General features: G+C 38.2%; 1 protein-coding gene across 3 annotated transcripts in view; it reads left to right on the top strand.

Moving 5' to 3' along the window:
• The window catches only part of ELAVL4 (ELAV like RNA binding protein 4), a 154,658-nt gene that overhangs the window by 41,418 nt on the left and 93,533 nt on the right, over positions 1-19,707 (top strand). The window contains exon 1 of one of the 3 annotated variants that reach the window (XM_007978816.3): positions 17,526-17,646. The exons of the other annotated variants lie outside the window; for them this stretch is intronic. Within the exon in view, the coding sequence (XP_007977007.1) occupies positions 17,530-17,646 (117 nt within the window). The 5' untranslated portion in view covers positions 17,526-17,529. Of the gene's footprint in view, positions 1-17,525; positions 17,647-19,707 lie in introns of those variants that run through there. 3 annotated transcript variants of the gene reach the window in all.

Below are 19,707 nucleotides of genomic sequence, written 5' to 3'. Positions count from 1 at the left end.
CTTTTGGGAGGTCCTCAAGCTCATCTCTTCTATCTGTAGACCAACTCTTCCTCAAGCATCCCTAACAAAACTCAGAGGCTCTCATCTTCGCCACTGAAGAGTTGGTTACCTTGAACTGATGGATTCAGCTGATGTCAAACTTGGAAACAAATATTAACAAATATTTAATGCAACCTTGGACAAAGTAAAAGATCTAAAAATGTGTGGTCTCAAGCCTCTTAAACTTCTTGAAATAAAAGAAAACCAACTACTGGCCTGAAGGTCTTGGCAGAATGGTAATGCTACTTCCATAACATTAACCACCAAAAGCCTTTCATCTCCAAGGATAGACAGGCTCCTTCGATCACTCAGGGCACTAGAAACCAGGAAACAAGAAAGGGCACCCACCCACACAGCCAGCCAGCACCTCTCATATCCTCCCACAGACCCTGTTCTCCAAATACTAGACAGCAGAATAATCTGTTGAGCCTTAGTGAGTGCCAGGATGTTTCAGATCCATTCATATGACTGTATTGGTTTTACTCAGGCTTGGCAAGTGTTCTTTGCAGAAGGCTGGGTATAGCAATAGCCCCATTTCACAGGTGATGATACTAACCCATAGCAAAGCTTGAAGTCTCCACAGCAAAGGAATTAAGCAGCTCTGACTAGAAGCCACCTGAAAGTGAACGAGCTCCTCAAATATTATCTGCCATTCTGCCACACTACCAGGCACTAGGATAAAGAGAACCAGAAATGGTCTCTGGCTTTGTAGAATTCTCAATGTAGCAGAAAAGAAAGACTCATTAGAACTTGTCATTACAGTGTGAAAAGTGCTGTAATGTTGGAAAGGAAGCAAGGAGTCTATAGGAGCAGAGAAGAGGGTAACCTAATGCAGATTCTTAAAAACTGGCTAAATTAAATTAAAGATATAAGGCATTATTAACTTTAAAGGTTTTCCTTTTTAGATTCCAGGGTGATCTCTGTACCTTCTAATACAGTTTAAAAAAAAAAAAAAAAAAAAAAAAAACTTGATTTTTAAAAACTTTGGTTTAATTTCAACATTCTCTCATGTTGGCTTTTAAAAGCCTCTTTCTGGCTGGGTGTGGTGGCTCATTCCTGTAATCCCAGCATTTTGGGAGGCCAAGGTGAGCAGATCAATTGAGCTCAGGAGTTTGAGACCAGCCTAGGCAACATGGCAAAACACCATCTCTACAAAAAAGTTTTAAAAATTAGCCAGGCATGGTGGCATGTGCCTGTGGTCCTGGCTACTCAGGAGGCTGAGGTGGGAGGATCACCTGAGTCCAGGAGGTTGAGACTGCAGTGAACCATGATTGCACCACAGCACTCCAGCCTGGGCGACAGAGTGAGACTCTATCTCTAAAACAAACAAACAAACAAAAAGCATTTTTCTAACCCTTTCTGTTTTTAGAATGGGCTTGGGGAATGGGGTGTATTTTCTCAGTGATGCCATCAGGGGTGGGAAGGATAAGGCCAAGTGCAGTGAGACTACAGCTGGTTGCTAGGGACACCTACAGAAGAATAGCCAGATGGGGAAACTTAATGCCTAAGACATTCAGATGTTTAAGAGTCATGTAAAGGCCTCAAAAGCATTTGAGATCCCAACATGTAAAGTACAGGAATTGTTAGGCTGGTATTTGGGCATCAGAGAGTTGGATGGAGGTTGTGAAAAGGTCTGCCACAGAGGACAATTGGAAGGTTCTGGTGCTGAAATCAGTGGGGAATGACAGAGGCTAAACAGGCTCAGGCAGAGGTTATGTACAACAACTGAGTCTCTTTTTTCCTCCTGTTAAAAAGTTAGTGATTTTATCTATCTCAAGGTTGTCATAAGCTATAAATGAAACTCTCACATATAAAAAGACTAGTCCTTGAAAAAATCCCCACCTCTCCTTTCTCATACCCCCTTCCTCTGCATTCTCACACTACTCTTTTTCACTTTTCAGAAGCCAGTAGTGTAGAGAAAGAGCTATTCTAAAATATTCTATACAATGTGTGCCACTAGGCTTCTAAGGGAGATGGTGATGTTGTAACTTTCAAGACACTTAGTCTAGTATTGCAACTGAAACAAAAATTGAACAGTGTATATTAGTCATAACAGGCCAATTACTGTAACAAACAACCCTGAAATCTCAATGGTTTGATACAGTAAGGGTTAGCTCTTGCTCATTTCACAGTTCAACATAGGTCCATAGGATGCTGTGCTCCACTCAGTCATTCAGGGACCCAGGTGCCTCTCATCTGGTGGCTCTGTTCTCCTTTAGGACTTCAGAGTTCTCCCTTGTACCCTTTGCATCTACTTGATAGGCAAAGGAAGAGAGAGAGTGAAGATGGCACATCATACAGAAATTGTTAGAGACTGGTCTTAAAAGTGATGTGCATCACTTCCACCCACATTCCATTGGCCGGAGCTCAATCACTCAGCCCCACTGTAGTCTAGCTGTATGGCTAGGCACAAAAGGAAATAGGACTGGGTGGACATTTGGCAGTCCCTGTACTGCAGTCAGAGGTAGCCCAAAACAAGGCAAATCATTGGAAAAGTAGCAAATGAGCTCCCTTTCACTGAAGGTATGTAAGCAGAGTCCAATGACCCCTTATTTCCCAGTCCTACTGGGGTAAGGTGGGGGAAATTTAAGCTAGAAGAATGCAGAGGACCTTTCTGTCTCTGAGGTTCTCTGATTCAGTAAAGCAGAAGGGAATTGGAGCTGAATTACCCATCTGAATTTCCGGTGACTTAAACTGAGTTCTTGGAGTAGAAATAGAATGTTGAATTTCATTTCATGAATTGTTCTTCCAGCTTGACGTATTGGAGATTTTTAGCACGCACGCTTACACCTGGCTGCTCGCCACCTTCTGCCATTGCAGATACGCTTACAGGAAACCGTAAGTGGATCTGCTTTTGATGCTGGCAGCGTCTTACTAAAATGCTTTTGCTGGCATCATGGAACAGGAGCAGAATTCAGCTGGGACCAATAATGAGGCTATTTAGAAAGTTCTCTCCTCCACCCCCTGACAAGGCAGATGTGGTGGGGTTTTTCCACTCCCATTCTGTCGATGGTGGCCAAAATTAGTTCAAGGCCATCAGAAGTGTTTAGACCTCAAGAGTTGAAACCCCAGACCCATAAAGAGGATAAATCCTCTTCCTCACATCTAGCAAGAGAAAAAAGAAACTCACCCCCAAAGACTCCCAACACAGAAATTTGTCACCTATTTTCTGTAACAGACCTAGAAAAGGCACAGCCATGTGTCAGTTTGGAAGGAAAGGAAGCATTGACCTCCATTAAAAATATCTCCAAGTAATTTAAAGTTGCTAATGCTTTTCTTTTCCTGAAACCATGTTATATTGAAACAACATTTTCTTCTAAGCACTTTCACTTCTATCATCTCATGTTAAAATCCCCAGCCATTGTTGTGTGAGGTAGGGATGTCGTGTTTTATCCCCATTTAATAGATAAGACTTCTTGAGGTACAGAGAGATTAAGTGACTCGCTTAAGGTCTGTGAGACATGTATGCAAGATGAGTACCCAAATCTCTATACTTCCAAACTCTTTTGCCTAAACCACACAAGGTTATATCAGCTGATGGGTTTTTTGGTCATTCTAGTTCACTGTAACTGACTCTATTAATCTGTTGATCCATTAATCCATCTGTCCATCCACAAACTCGGTACCAAGCATTGTGCTTCAGATACAGAGATAAATAAGGGTCTTTGCCTTCACAGCTTAGTAGGAAAGATGGAAATAGAGATAAATAAATGACAGATACAAATATATATATGGACAAGTTATAATGGGTATATGTGTGGGGAAGGGCCAGGATTGGAAACACAAAGAGAGCATGGTAAGTTCTTCCTTAGAAGGTCAGGGATGATGTCACAAAGGTGACATTTGAGCTGAATTTTATAGGTGTATGACCATCAGACACACAAGGGGTCAGGGGGCGTGCCAGGCGAGGCACCAACTTGTGCAAAGGCATAAAATGTGCCCTATGCAGGGATGTTCTGGCATGTTTTGGGATGGTTTTAGACAGTAATGAACCCTATGGGGGCACCCTGGCAGCATTGCTGAGCTAAAAGTAAAGGAAGATATTCTGTGACACTCATGTGCACCCTTGTTCCTGGACTCATGTGGCATCTCAGTTCTCTGACTTTAGGGAGTGATTTGGGTCTGACCCACACAATTCAGTCTTTGATTATGTACTCTTGCCTTATTCTGCCCATGTTTTCATCATTAGGCCTGGGCTCCCTAGTCTGACTGTAAAGTGCCAAGGGACTGCTTGGTGATTTTTAAATATTCAGAAATCAAGCAGTGAGCTCAAGAGAATATTAGCAGGATGTAGCACCATGAGAGGGAAAATATATGGACTTTAGTTCAGTTAGGTAAACCAGCACCATGCCAGGCATGGAGGGCACAGATGTTGTTGATGTCAAAGAGCTTGCAGTCTTGAGTGGAAGGTAGACAGGGAAGGTAGTAACCACAATTCAATAAGGACAAGAGTAACCTATGGAACAAGTTCTGTGAGAGCTCAAATAGGGAATCATTAATTCTGCCTATTCTCACTCCAATATAAATTCCCAGGGTAGGGGATTTTGTGTGCCTTGTTTATTGTTGAATCCACAGTGTCTGGCACACAGTAGGTGTTCAATAAATATTTGCTGAGTGAATTTATTGAAATTAATGCTTGAACTTTATTTATGATCATCAAGCATAAGAAGTGGGGACATGTATTCCAGACAGAGAGAGAATAGCTTGAGCAAAGGAACATACATAGGTGTAAGTTTTAATTTGCCCAAATGTTGTTTCCTTGAATGTGCTGCCAGAGAACGTTCTTATGAAGTTTGGGTATCATTGAGATTTCTGGATAGTGGCCTTTCTTTCTTTTTTTATTGTTTGTTTGTATTTAAGCTTTTGATTGAATTCTCCCCACACATTACTGTGCTAAGTGTCTTGAGAAGATTGACTATACCAGCACATTTTAACCAGGGCCTTTGTCAACTGATGTCCTTTTGAACTACCTGCATTAGGTTGGGCATTGTTGCATCCTCTACCCTCATCCCTTTGTTGGAAACCATAGTGGCTATCAGGTGAAATTGGTCATAGGTAATGTGACCGTGTGACCTGGTTTGCCAGTACTGGTTTATGCCTGTTGTCTTGTTGTAATTATTAATAGAGACTCCTTGCACTCTCAAAAATATCTGGGTTTGACCAAGAGAAGGAAGGATCCCTTCTCTCAAGCATCAGTCAAGAAAAGTGGTTGATGTAGAAAGCCCCACTACCAGATATCAGGAGCACTAATTCAATGCTTACTCAGCAGATGTTTATTGAATGTGATTCTATTCTGGACACTTCAGGGACCCATAAGTATGAACAAAATGTGGTCTCTCCTTTGCCCTTAATTCAAAGTGATGATTATACATATCCTCTCTTTCTCATGGTTATAAGAATAACACAGTAAATACTCTGTGAATATTTGTTGAATGATTATAATGAATAAATAATGTATGCCATTTAACCTCTTTCTTAGTTTTTCTTATATGTCAATGCAAAGATAATAACAGTATCTACCTTATAGGATTGTTGTGAAACTAAGTGAGTAAATACATATAAAGAGCTAAGAGTAGCACCTGGCACAGTAAATACTCAATAGATAGCAGTATTGTGTGAAAGCACTTTGTAAACACAACAGAGATACTGATAGTTTTCTGCAGCTTAAAAATGAGAAAAGCAGCTATTTGAAAACTTTATCCAGGAAAGGTTGCATTTGTTAATTTATTTAACTATCATTTATTGTGAATCAGATATAAGCCCCACCCTCAAGGAGCTCAAGTGGGAGAGACAGACATGCAAAAAAGACTATGAATCTACATACATTTATGTCATAAAACCATGTCCTATAAATTTGTGGGTTCTGTTAGAGGTCTGCTGGGTACCACTTTACAGACCACTCATTGACAGTTTCAGCAGAAGGGGTGGATGTTGATTACTATTAATCAAGGAAGCAATGTGGTTAGATTGGAATTTAAGAAAGGTTACTGTGGCTGGTAGATGGTATTCATTTAAAACTGAAGGCAAAGATATGTTGATGATAATAATTCAAGACAGGATCAATATACCAGCTTTATTTTCCCAGCCCTTTCTCGGTACTTGTGAAACCTGTGTTGTCAACCTTGAGTGTTTCCATGGTTAATTGTTGCACTTCATGTTTCTGTAAGTAAAGAATAATTAGCTGATGCAGTGGCTCATGCCTGTAATCCCAGCACTTTGGGAGGCCAAGGTGGGCAGATCACCTGAGGTCAGGAGTTCGACACCAGCCTGGCCAACTTGGTGAAACCCTGTATCTACAAAAAGTAAATAAATAAATAAATAAATAAATAAATTAGATGGGCTTGATGACGGGTGCCTGTAATCCCAGCTACTGGGGAGGCTGAGGTGAGAGAATCTCTTGAACCCGGGAGGCAGAGGTTGCAGTGAGCCTAGATTGCGCCATTGCACTCCATCCTGGGCGCCATAGTGAGACTCCATCTCAAAAATAAAAATAAAAATAAAAAAAGAATGGTTAGGAGGAAGATTAATTGTGAAGCATTCAGGTAGGTGACAAGTATGAGAGGAGTAAGCACTGCTCTCCTGTATGCTTGGGAGGCCTCAGCAATGGAGACATTCCATTTGGGATTTCAGAGAGCAATGACTGTCTGCTTCAAAATGAAAGTAATAGACAAGGAGGCCTGAGTTAAGTGGAAGTGCTAAGGGACTTGCCTAAGGTCACACAGCTAGTTTATGGCAGCATTGGTGCTCAAACCCATCTTCTGACTCCCAGTTCAGTTCTCTTTCATTATAGTATTATTTAGACTAGACTAGATTAGTCCCTTCACTGATTGCTGAGTTCCTCAGGATGCCTCAGGAACTGCTAGGAAGACAGCAATGTTCTATTTGTTTATATATTGAGGGTTTTCATAAAATTTTGCTTAGAAAAAAGCACTTGCTGTAAAAAAAAAAAATGTTGAAAATAAATCATCTGAAGCTACAAATTGGCTAAATAGCCTGAAACTACTGTACTGTAAAACTATATACTCTCCTTTTAAACTAATTTTATATTTATATAATATATATTTTTTACACACACACATACATACATACATATTAACTAATATCTGCGCCTATATAGATACTCTCTTAAGTACTTGTACTTCCTAGGGTTTTCCCAGAGACCTGGTTGTATAGATCTGAGAATATGGGCTACAATATCAGCAGTGCCTTCCTCTTTTCCATAGCTTTCACACCATCCAGACCTATTGGAGTTCTCTGTGACTGAAGACTTTCCAGCTATGGAAGCACAAATTCAGGGGCAAACCCTCACATTATTCACCAAATAAGGTTGCAGTCAGAGCATCCCCATCTCTATCAATAAAACAGTGCCTGTGTTGAAAGCTCATAGCATGAACTCAATGGATTTGTTGAGTTTGAAGAGCAACTTCCACTTTCGAGTTTTTGGTTTTCGTCACTTGAACATTTCTAAGAGGAATAATACCTTCCTTTGGCAGAGCTTTCTCACATCAGAAAAAAATGATTTTGTGGAAAGGTGGATTCCAAAAGTTTTTGAGTCATCCTTGGGATTCATCTATTTTTCATGTATTTCTAAGAAAGGCCATATCTCAGCCCACCATACGAATATATTTGTTTTACTTTAGCAAATATTTATTGAGCACCAACTATGACAGCCACTGTGCTCAGCTGGAGGGAAACAAAGATGAATAAGAACAGTCTTTGCTCTTGAGTACCTTGAAAACAGGTGGGAGAGACAGACCCGTAAACAACTGTGGTAATGCTCTGATGGGAGTTCTGTGGTGTCAGGAAGAACAAGCTAGTATGAAAGCTCAGATAACAAAGAAGCTCATTTTGCTTAGTGAGGCTGAGGCCTTGAAGGATGAGTATGATTTTCCAGAGGGAAAAGGCACTCTAGATGGAAGAAATGACAGCAACAAAGACAAGCGTTGTGAGAGAATATATTGTCATATCTAGAGCTGTGTATATGGAAAGAAATGTCTTGCAGGTATCAGGAAACTTAAATAAAGACAAAATTGTAAAGAGCCTTGAATGCTGTACTGAATAATTGGACTTGAAAAGAGCAATAAGGATCTTAGAAAGATTTTTAGGCAGGGGAGTAACAGAACATAGGGGAAACCGTAAGAAATTGACCATGTTTGACTGCTTTTAACCTATAAAAACAATTTCATGTTTCAACCTAATAAAAAATAGTGAACATTTTTGAGTAATTAGCAGCATGTCACACCCCATAATACATGCCTTACATGGATTATCTCATCTAATCCTCACAAGTTTAGGCATTATTGTTGTCCCAGTTTAAATATGACACTACAGTTCAGAGAGTATCTTTGGACTTAATCAAGGTCCTGGTCCCTGACTTTTAAAAGCCCATGGTTTTAATGATTTTTAACCAACCATCTCCAGTTCTGCATTTTATTAAAATAACTTGATTAGGCACAGTGGTACATACCTGTAATCCCAGCACTTTGAGAGGTCAAGGCAGGAGGATCGCTCGAGCCCAGGAGTTTGAGGCCAACCTGGGCAACATAGTGAGATCTTGTCTCTACTAAAAATAAAAATAAAAAATTAGCTGGGTGTTGGAGAAAAGGCCTGTGATCCCAGCTACTCAGGAGACTGAGGTGGGAGGATGACTTGAGCCTGAGAGGTCAAGGCTGCAGTGAGCCATGATCACACCACTGCACTCCAGCCTGGGTGACAGAGCAAGACCCTCTTTCAAAAAGAAAGAAAAAACAAAACCTCTGGTGACCAGACTGGGTGTTAGAGGAACATGCTACTATCCTGGCTCTTTCTTTGAGGCAGATTTAAAAATCTTCTTCAAAAGCTTAATTTCCCTTTAGCCAGCATTATTACAGTGTAAAGTCAGTTGAAAATCTGAGTAAACCCTACTGAATTAAAATTGCTAATTAAAAAACTACTTATTTATAAACTCTGACATATTAGAGCTGGCAGAGACTTCAGGAATCATCTAGTTTCATTTCTTATTTACTCAAGAAGATTCAGGTCCAGAGAGGAGAAGTGGTTTGCCTGAGGTCATAGAATTACTAGTAGCAGAGATAAAACTGGCCTTGATGTCTCCTGGCTCTTCCTTTCATGTTCCCAAGTGAATTAAAATGGATCTTACTTTCACAAACATGCACCAAGCACCTACTGTGTATAAGGCCCATTGTTCTAGGTATGTTCTTCAGTTCTCTTACACATGCAAATGTGTACAAATTCATGTTAGGTAGATGGTTCAGTTTGGCTAACTACTGATACTATGTCAAAGATATGGGGGAAATCTGTCTTTTAGCTATCCATATCATGGAATTGGCACACATAAATTGATAATAAATTTTTAATAGTGAAGATATCCATTAAGATTACTGTTCTAAGCCCTTGTGTGTTTTGTTTTCTTTTGCCCCAAGGTATCCATGTGCTAACAAATAATAAAGAAAAAATTTCAAGCAGGAGTTTTTACATTATTTGAGTTGTGAAACCTTGAAGATGATGTAAGCATTTCAAAATCCTTGAACAAGATGTAAGTTTTCATAATATGCATAACATATATAACACACATTTACATTCATAGGATTTTTTGAAGGCTAGAGAACTTTTTTGCAAGCATTCTTATTTCACTAACAATGGAAAAATACTCAACGTGATGATTATTTAATTATCCCATGGTTCATTTTATGGATAATGAAGTGGGCAAAGTAGGTATCAAATAACAAAATTAGTAAATACTCTTTATTCACTCTTCTTAGTAAGGGAGGAATAGCAAGTGGTTAGATTGAATAGTGAGTTCAATATCAATAACCCTTTTAAAATAACTTAAGTGTAATTTCTATAATGACCTAGGAGTAACGATGACTTGATTTTAAAAAAAAAGGAAAAGTTGTGTTTGTGAATAATTTTAGGGAAGGACCAGGGCTTTTCTAGACACTCAAATTTTGTAGAAGCCTAGCATCATTATGGTTACCTCATAATATAATAAAGGAAGGTTAACATGAAATAAGCACTTGTAGCAAACAAGGCTTTGGATGTTGTAATGTTAAAACTTCTGTTCAAAAACCTTACATTAAAAAAATACTCACCTTCGTTAAAGATGTGATCCTTTTCACGGAGGTATTTTGAACTTGAAGCTGCTGTTGCTAAGGGGTTGCTAAGGGAAACGAGCTACTCAGCATTAATGTGTAACTTTACTCTTCTGCTTAAAAGTAGTTAAATCATTTCCCCAGCTTTAGAGTCAGAGAGGGGAAGAACTAAAAAGGGTCAAGTGGAGAGTTGCCTCTTTCTGACAGTTATATAGCATGCCTCTCTTGTTTTCCACATATTTTTATTCACCTCTCATAGAGAAAGGAAGCAACCTTTCTGGGCATAAGAGAGTCGGAAACCAGACTACCAAGTAGGGCAGGGCTTGTAATAAATGTAGAATGTCCCTGGCCAAGGCAGAAGGGAAGTGCCTGACCACTGAAAGAAAAGCAGCCATGGGCTGTTGATCTAAGGCTTCTGCTGGTGACCAACCTCAGGAAAGGGATTTTTGTAATAAGTCAGGGTTAAGGATGACTTGATAAAGAAAGTTATGTATTAGTGAATAGAGCATTGACCACCAAATAATTATACCCTAAGCAGTTGGTTCAAATTTTTTCCGAATTATTTGAAATCAATAATTTATGTTCTTTTCTTGAGTGTCCACCATATTCCAGGTACTGTTATTCTGTGTGCTGGGGTTATAAGGCAAATAACGTACAATTTCTGCCATGCAAACTCACAGTACAGTGTGAAAGTAACAGTGAATTGCCTGGGTGCGGTGGCTCACACCTGTAATCCCAGCACTTTGGGAGGCCGAGGCAAGCGGATTACCTGAGGTTGGGAGTTCAAGACCAGCCTGACCAACATGAAGAAGCCCCATCTCTATTAAAAATAAAAATGCAAAATTAGCCGGGCGTGGTGGCGCATGCCTGTAATCTCAGCTACTCGGGAGGCTGAGGCAAGAGAATTGCTTGAACCAGGAAGGCAGAGGTTGCAGTGAGCCGAGATCACGCCACTGCACTCCAGCTTGGGCGACAGAGTGAAACTCCGTTTCAAAAAAAAAAAAAAAAAAAAGAAAGAAAAGAAAAGAAAAAGAAAAAGAAAGAAAGTAACAATGAACTATAATCCATTGAATGCAATCTGTAATTGAATTGTTTGAAAATTATTGAGGTCTAGAATTATGTTCACAGTTGGATTTTTAATAAATAAAATTTGGAAATATGTGTAAAGATAAATGTTTTGGGACTTGAGCAGACAATTTCATCTAAAGATCAGTCACTCTCTACATCACTTCCAAGCATGGGGAATGGAATAGCACATGCACAAAATAATGTAGACAAAATGTTTCCCTTGTAATCCTCATAGGACCAGAGTTCTATTATCACCTGGTGGCAGAATAGTGAATTTACAGGCATAGATTATTTTGATTGTTACTGTTTTAAATATCAATAGAAGTCAAAGATATTATTTTGAATGTTAGTTTTTGAGTATAGAGTAACACAGAAAATAAGACTTAAATACCTTTAGATTCACACTTTTCTATATAAGTTGGTATGTTATAGAGAAAAGACTGTGGACTGAGGCTGGGCATACGTAAGCATGAAACCTAAATTGGCCTCTTCTTACTAGTTACATGATCTTGAGAAAATCAATTAAATTTTGTAATCTCTAGTTTTCTTATTGGAAATCTCAGAGTTGTGAGATTAAATGAGATTTATAGGCACAGCACCTACCATAATGTTCAACACACAGTGAATGTTCCATCAGTATTAATTCTAGTTCCTTTTATAAAGAACTTACTGAATAAGAGGTCTGCCCTCCCACAGTAGTCATATCATAATATCCCTCTATTTATAGCTTTTAAAAATGGAGGAGGTTGGAATAGATTCAGAGGAGCCCTCACAGGGATTCTGGCTAGGATGCGATGGCTGTCAGTATCTCTTTCCTTTCCCCCTACCCTATTCTTATATGAAAAATATTCTGCATTTTCCTAGCCAATTCTTATCATTCTTTGGACCTCGCCTCAGTTCAGGCTTCTCCCATGAAGCCTTCCCTTCCCCCACAGGGGGAGGCTTATCAACTATCTCTAACACTTAATTTTGGTATTCTTTTTACATCCTTCCTTAGGCTATTAGGATTCATGCGTAAAAAGGAAAACTCCTTCCCAACCAGATTTTAAGCTCCTTGAAGGTGGGGACTATGACTTCTATTTCTTTTTATTGTTCACACCAATAATTTAGTACTGAAGTTTGCCCACAAGACTAAGTAAATGTTTATCGGCAGCAGGCACTTTTTTATTAGAACTGGAACAGACCATTCAGCCTTTGTTAGTTATGATTGTCTTGTTATTCTCTAGTTATTTTGAGAGTCTTTGTATAATATCTTCCTCAACAAGATCGAATTATCCTGAAACTAATACTAATTTATGCATTTCCTCCCATTCTGCATATTAGTAATAATTGCTGCCATTTAGAATGATGCCTCCACCAAGCCTATGTATGCTGTTTTTTCTTTTTCTTTTTCCTGGCAACAAACCATAAGTGAAGTATTATTGTGCCTATTTTACAGATGAGGAAATTGAGGCTTATAGAGCCTAACGTATCATTTTTCCTGAAGGAGATGTTCAGCAACCCCTAGTTGAATCAAACGGAATGGGCCTTGGGATAGTACTTGAAGTGTTAATGAGTGGGACTATTGATCTTCCTTCATTCCCTATAACTCAGCACTGCTGGGAAATAAGGATATATAACTTAATTCAACTACTGTTTGTTGAGCAACTACTGTATGTAAGGGGTTTTTTCAGGTTTAAAAGAGGAAAAAGGGGTAGGGTTGGGGACTCAATCAAGTACTTATCCTGCTTTCTAAAATGTTTTGCTTTCCAGTTTTAATCTTTTGTGTTTCTCCCACTCCAGATTTACAGCCTGATCGTAATAATAGGTTAAATGAGATATCTTGAGGACATACCTAGCTAAAAGCATGTCACAAAGAAATCTTTTCAAGAAAATTTTTTAAAATAATTTTTTAAATTTTTTTAATCTTGTTATTTTTTAGTTGAGAAAAAATTGAGCATGACTTTCACCTTCCCTTTCCTTTCTCTTCTAGTCTGTGCCCATCTTTCTCACTGACTCAGCAAATATTTACTAAGGCTGGGCACAGAGGCTTATCCCTATAATCTTAGCACTTTGAGAGGCTGAGGCAGGAGGATCCCTTGAGGCCAGGAGTTCAAGACAAGCCTGGGCAAAATACCGAGACCCCTATCTCTACCAAAAAAAAAAATCTTAATTAAAAAACACAAATATTTACTTAGCATATTCTTCTGTGACATAATGGAAGAGACATCTTACTTTTGGATAAGGAAAACACCTTTCTAGAAGTAATGCTTAGATATTATAATGGTCACTACTGTGGGGTTGAGTAAAATTGTGTATGTCAAGGGCCTAATACAGTGTTTGGTATACAGTAGACTCCTGGTAAAATATAGCGTTTTCATTTGTGCTTTAGGATTCCTGTTAATTTCTTATTTCTTCTTCTCCTCCCTTTCTCCCTTCCCCTCCTCTCCCTTTGACCTTTTCTTCCTTCTTTCTCCTCCTCCTCCTCCCTTATTTTCCACGGATGTACCTTCTTAGCCTTTTACATATATTCCTTTATTATTAGTTACAGAATTATAAATGAGTCCAGAATTTTTTTTAATTCCATATCAAATCATTTTTAAAAATGTATTTAACTGACCAACCACTATATCCTTTAATGGTGTGAATAGCTACTCCATACTTTACCTGCTCAGTGCACTTAGATTTATAAAAATTTATATATATAGCAGGGTTTTTTGTTTGTTTCTTCGTTTTGTTTTTTTATTTTTTGTAAAGCTCATCTGAACTGATATGAAAAGGCCCCAAATCCCTTAATGCAGAGATCTTCAGAAATCTCTGTGTGTTTTCACATTGACCCTGCTGAGTTTTTTAAGGGTTGTGATGAAGACTATATCAGGGAAAAGTCCAGACAGCCATTCTACCTAAATCAGATGCTCGGATAAATGTGTATTTACCTTTTTTTTTTTTTTTTTTCCCCCAGAATTTTGTAAGTAAGATAGTTTTCCTGTACTTCAAATTTTCTTTCCTAGAAAGACATTCTAGTGCTTTAAGAGTATGGTCAAAGGCACATTTGAAAAAGTAAGCATACACTGACTCTGGAAAGGAATCTTACTTTTAGCTACTGTTCTTGCATAAGGCTTAGGAATATGAAAAGAAAGCGGGAAGATGAAGTATGAATCTACTTTTAGGTCCATTTACCTGCACAGGTGAACTCTTGGTGGTTTAGACAGGTTAGACATTCATTTGTCACATTTCCCCCCACAGTAGCATTCTTCTAGCTTTCCCACAATCTGTAGTAGACAAAACTCCTTAGGAAGGAGAAAGGCATTATTGACTATCAGGTCATATATCTCACAGAGAACATTCGACAGTGAATTTCTGGTAGACTCTTTCACGTCAATCTGGTGCATCTTTCTTGCCTCTGTAGTATGTTTGCATTTTCCTATAAAAATTGATTTTTATATGATATATATAATTATATAATTTATATTTCTACATGACAACGAAAAATAAAAAAAAGAAACCAACACTACAATTCAACAAAGGAAAATTAAGCTTTAAATTTTCTCAAAAGCTTTTACATATAGGATACCATTTTCTGGGCAGACTGATTGTATTTTTCCTAAAGAAAGAAATGCCAGCAGTCTAGGTTTATTTTTCAAGGGAAGAGGTAAAGGATAAAAAGAAATTGAACTACAAGAAAATGTCAGGTCGTAGTCACTGATGACGCTATTTAAATGGTGTGCTATTAGGGCAGAGCACATGGAATTCCTGATTTCTGCCTAACAGTGAAGAAGGGCCAGCAATTATCTATATGTGTGTGTGTGGATATGTGAGTGTCTGTTCACTCTACCTTCCCACCCCATTTTGCTAATTCAATTGAGGGGCAAGAAGAGGTAATCCAGACAGCCGGAACAGGAGGAAAAGGTCTGCAGCTGTGCTCGGAGGGACTAGTGTGAAGAGAGAGGCTCAGTCTGACTTGGAGTTTTGTGCTGTTGCACGTGAATGCTCTGGAACTGCCCTAATCGACTGAAAATGAGCCGGCTACAGTCATATGGAACAGGTCTGTTTAGCCACATCGCTGGATAGCCTGGCAGATGGTAGACCGTCAATGGGTGGTATTGATTGGCTGGATTTGCCTTAGGGTAACAAGACTTTGGGTCCTTAAAAACCCGCTTCATCTTATTTTCCTTTGTGCAGCTTCATACAGTAGTGGTTTTCTCTTCTCACTCCCCCCAGTTCCCAGTATCCCCTTTTTCCCTTTTCAAATTAAAAGTCTTCCTTGGTAATCAAAATAGAGAGGTTACCTTGAGATAAACACTCTTTAAATTATCACCAAGGCAAGAAAACTTGAGAATATTTTATTTACTAAGCTGATTACATTTTAATGTTTGAAGAAAGTGACATTTTTTAATTAGTGTTTAAGACATATGGTGAGTGTACAAATTAGCTTATTTCATACAACCAGAATTTGATGAGAGCAACTCCTCCTTCTCACTCGCCAGTTAAAAATTGTCACTTGAAACTTAATATATGCAAGGAGGTTAAATGGTATTAAGTGATGCCGTCTTGACTTAAAGATGAAGGAGATAGTCACTATTGTGTATGGCTAAATACTGCCTGGAAGGGCTGGAAAAATATTAGTGTCAACACTTGTGTTTGCAAGAAAATGTGGAGGTTCCAGACCTTTAATTTTGTCCAGCCAAGAAAAGAAAATCCCAGGTATCTGTGTGTGTTGGTTTCTGTTTTAGACACATGTGGAACATAGAATGGTGTTGCATGCTTTGTAAGTAATAAGATCCTCCTTAAAATCAGGCCATATAACAATATAAGTGATGTAATTTATTTTTATTCAGGTGATTCTATATCCTTTTAACATACCCCCAATCACTTGGAGCTTTCGACCTGGGACAGTCTATTTATTCTTGGCAGAGGAGTAGATTAATTGGAATAGAGTGGTACAAAGGAGATGCCAAGTTAGCTATACATCCAAAATAGTATACGACAGAAATGTTCCACTTCGAGGCAGATCTTCGGGAAAAAGAACAGCAATGGGTAGAGATATGTGATTGGCTTGCTCTTGTGGTTGTTTATCACTATTCATTTAATTGTATTTTAAAAAGAGAGGCTTAAGATTTTGTGTGTGTGTGTGTGTATGTTTTTTTTTTTTTTTTTCAGTGTCTTTACTTCTAAGCTTTCAGTTATTTCTTATTAGGAAAGACCCGTATTAAATAGACCTAATTTCTACTCAGAAGAAAAGTTGCACCCTTAAACTCTTGCCTCCGTCTTGTATGTGCTTCATCCACATGCACACTTTTGAGTTTTCATCACTGTGTGTGAATATTTTTCTGTTTTTGCTAAAGAGAAATATTTCCGTGAGGTTTTTGGCCTTCCCCCTTGCTCTGTGTTGATTGTATTTTCCTTGTTCATCCTTTGCTGAATGAAACAAAGCTTGTTTGTGTTTCATTCTTCACAGTTCTTATTAGAATTGGTGGCAGTGTTTTGTTTTGTTTCATTTCCTTCCTTAAAGTCAAGAGAAGGAATTTTATTTATTTATTTTGACAAGATATAGTGAGAGACAATCTTGCCTGTTAGGATGCTGGTGTTTCTCATGTCACATTTTACACCCAAAAGCTATTCCAAGGGGGGAAAAAAAAAAGAAAATAAATATTTTAAGATGGTTCATTTGAATCTGTGCACTCTACCCACCTGGTGGTTATATAGTGAACTGTTACTTTAAAGAGTAGTTTAAACACCAGCCATGTTTGGGGCAGGCTGCTCTTGCAAAGAGAGCAGTACATATAACAGGAGTCTACTGTGTGTGAGATAAGGGGAAAATTCAGCTCACTGACTAGAGGTTTTAATGTACGAACTCTAGGGAAATAATATATTGACTGTTCCGTGACACGCAAGAAAATTGAAGAACCCTTTGCAGACGGAGTGCTTTGCAAAGGATTCTATCTGTTTCTCTTAAAACAAAATCTGTGGCAAGATGTTTGAAATCAGCAGGACGCTTAATGCTGCTTTGTTAAATAATGAGGTAATATTTTGTCACTTTTTTCTGGGCAGCATCTGTTTTTCCCCCCCCCACCTTCTTTTTTTTCCCTATATTTATGAAGGATTCCTTTTTTTCTGCCTCATGGAAGTCAAGGAAATACAATTCACGCTTCCATTTCTGTTCCTTCCTTTTGGTGCTTTTGGAGAATTTGGTTGTCTTTTTTTATTTGCAGTTTCAACCGGCTGCTGTTTCCTAGCCCATTGTGCCACGTAAGGCTTCTCCACTGCGCGGAGTAGGTAGTTATTAACGCTGAATTGGCTTCTGGTACAGTCCATCTGGACTCTGTGTGGGAAAGCTGGCTGCCGGCGACTGATGCTGAGATATCTGCAACCTTTGGGATGTGTGCATGGTGGCAAGGGGCTGACTGATATGAGATTACTTCTTTTAAGGGAAATTGTTATTAATGAGTCAAGAAACTGCTCATTTATGGTAAGAGGAATACAGCGGTGTTGGCAGCCCCACAGTGCTGGGATATCATTTTTAGGTTGCCTTAGCTGCTTGAGTGAGACAAGTTTCTTTCTGTGGTGGTGGATTGTGGCAGAAAAAAAAAAAAAAAAAAATCATGCATGACTGGGAGACTCGCCTGCCTGATTCTTGAGATAATATATTGAGAATCTGTTGCTTTACAAATGTCACACACTGATGTAGCGGTCAGCCCCTCACTCTGAAGGATGAATGGTACTATTGGAAATGCGATAATAAGGTTGACTTTTCCCAACAATAGGATTCTGCCTTTGTCTTTAGAGAAAAGGCCTCTGAGGACATTTGTGCATTTGTTTGAGGATTCCGTTGAAAGACTTTAGAGTGGAGGTTTGTGGAAAAGTGATCAATAAAAGAAATGCATGAATGTTTTAGCCTAGCAAAACCAGCTAGTTATTTATACTGTATATACAGCTACTATTTTGGAAAAGTGGCCAGAATATCTTTTAATATACCTAATGTTAATTTATGGTTCAATAAGTGTGCTGAGGTTAGTATGGATGGGAGAAAAGCGTTTTGTAAAATTTTATCTTTTATAACCTCCAGAGAAATCTAAGTAAATATTTTGTTCCAAGCGAGCTGTTTTTATTTGTGTGTTTGTCAGCATTGTCTTAATGTTTACTTTTCACAATATTTTAATATTGTTGGAATTGCACTCAGAGTTTATGTTGTTGATTTGAGGCACACGTACCTACTCTGTGCACATATACTGAACCATTTAGAACACTTTAACCTGTGAATTCATCCTCAGTACACAGTTCAACAGATACTGTAGTACTATTGTGACTCACAAGACATTTTATACATTTGCTAAAGAAATTACTTCAAAAGTTTACTTAACTGAGTATTGTTCCACTTTAAGGAATTATAGTTTTAACATTTTTACTATTCTATTTCATGTATTTTCATTTCTAATAGCTGAACATATTCATACTGAAGTCTAATGGATTATGCAGCGTACCCAACATATATTGTTTTATGATGTATCTGTATTTTCTAAAGTATGAATATATATGTATGTTTACATATGTGTGTTCATGAAACACTATCTTGGACAGAACAGTTTTAATCTTGAAAAATGTAAGGTTATTTTATTTTCTAATAATTTTTCACAAACCCATTTTATTCTTGGACTTTGAAACCCAGAGATATAGCATATTTTTCGGCCTTTATTTCTACTCTGCCTAGTTCTGTCTCACTGCCAAAGATTAAAGATTACATTGAATTTTGTCTTTGGTAATATGTGTTACCACTGTGTATTTATCAAAGAACAAATTGATTAAATTATGAGTTAAATAAACAGTGATACATTAGTTTTTGCATAGGTGTGAAGCATGAACTTCTCAGGTAAGCCACTTTAAAAACCCAAACCAGAACAAAAAATACACTACTGATGACTTGGTAGTGTAGAGGCTATAAAATATGTAAATAGGCAGACAAGCTGTATACATCACCACACACTTGCTAAATGTCTCTTTGCAAATCTCTTAAGAGGCCAAAGAAAAAAAGACATCCCTTTGAAGGAGAGAAGCAAAATCACTTATTTAGCTAAGCAAAATGAGCACTCTGCACAGGTTTTGAAATGAGGCTGTTGTCAAAAGCATGTTTTACCTTTCTCTAAAACAGTAGGAGAAAGTGTTTTCGTGGATTTTTAAAAATTCAGATCATGCCCCTATCCAAGTTGAAAAATAAATTCATTGAAATAAATCATTCATCATCCTCAGTTTTGAAAAGCTGAGACAGAAGGCAGAAAGGTAGAGGCTGACAGCTGCCCCTCCCTTATCCCCACCATTTTTTTTCTTTTTGTTTATTAGGAAATAGTTTTCTGAGACAAACTTGTGTGAACCTAGTTCACGGAGCAAGCTTAATCCCCAACTTGCTTGCTTTTGAAATGTTGGCCATGTTAGCTGGAGAAGAAGCATTACTTACTAAAAATCAGCAATATCAGGAAATAATAAAGTTAAATTGTAGATGAATTAGCACATTAAAGTGCTTTTGTTGTATCTTTAA

The sequence above is a fragment of the Chlorocebus sabaeus genome, chromosome 20, assembly GCF_047675955.1.
Source record: "Chlorocebus sabaeus isolate Y175 chromosome 20, mChlSab1.0.hap1, whole genome shotgun sequence".
Lineage (NCBI taxonomy): Eukaryota > Metazoa > Chordata > Mammalia > Primates > Cercopithecidae > Chlorocebus > Chlorocebus sabaeus.
Note: the sequence above shows the minus strand (reverse complement) of the source record. Positions and strands in the feature narration are given on the sequence as shown.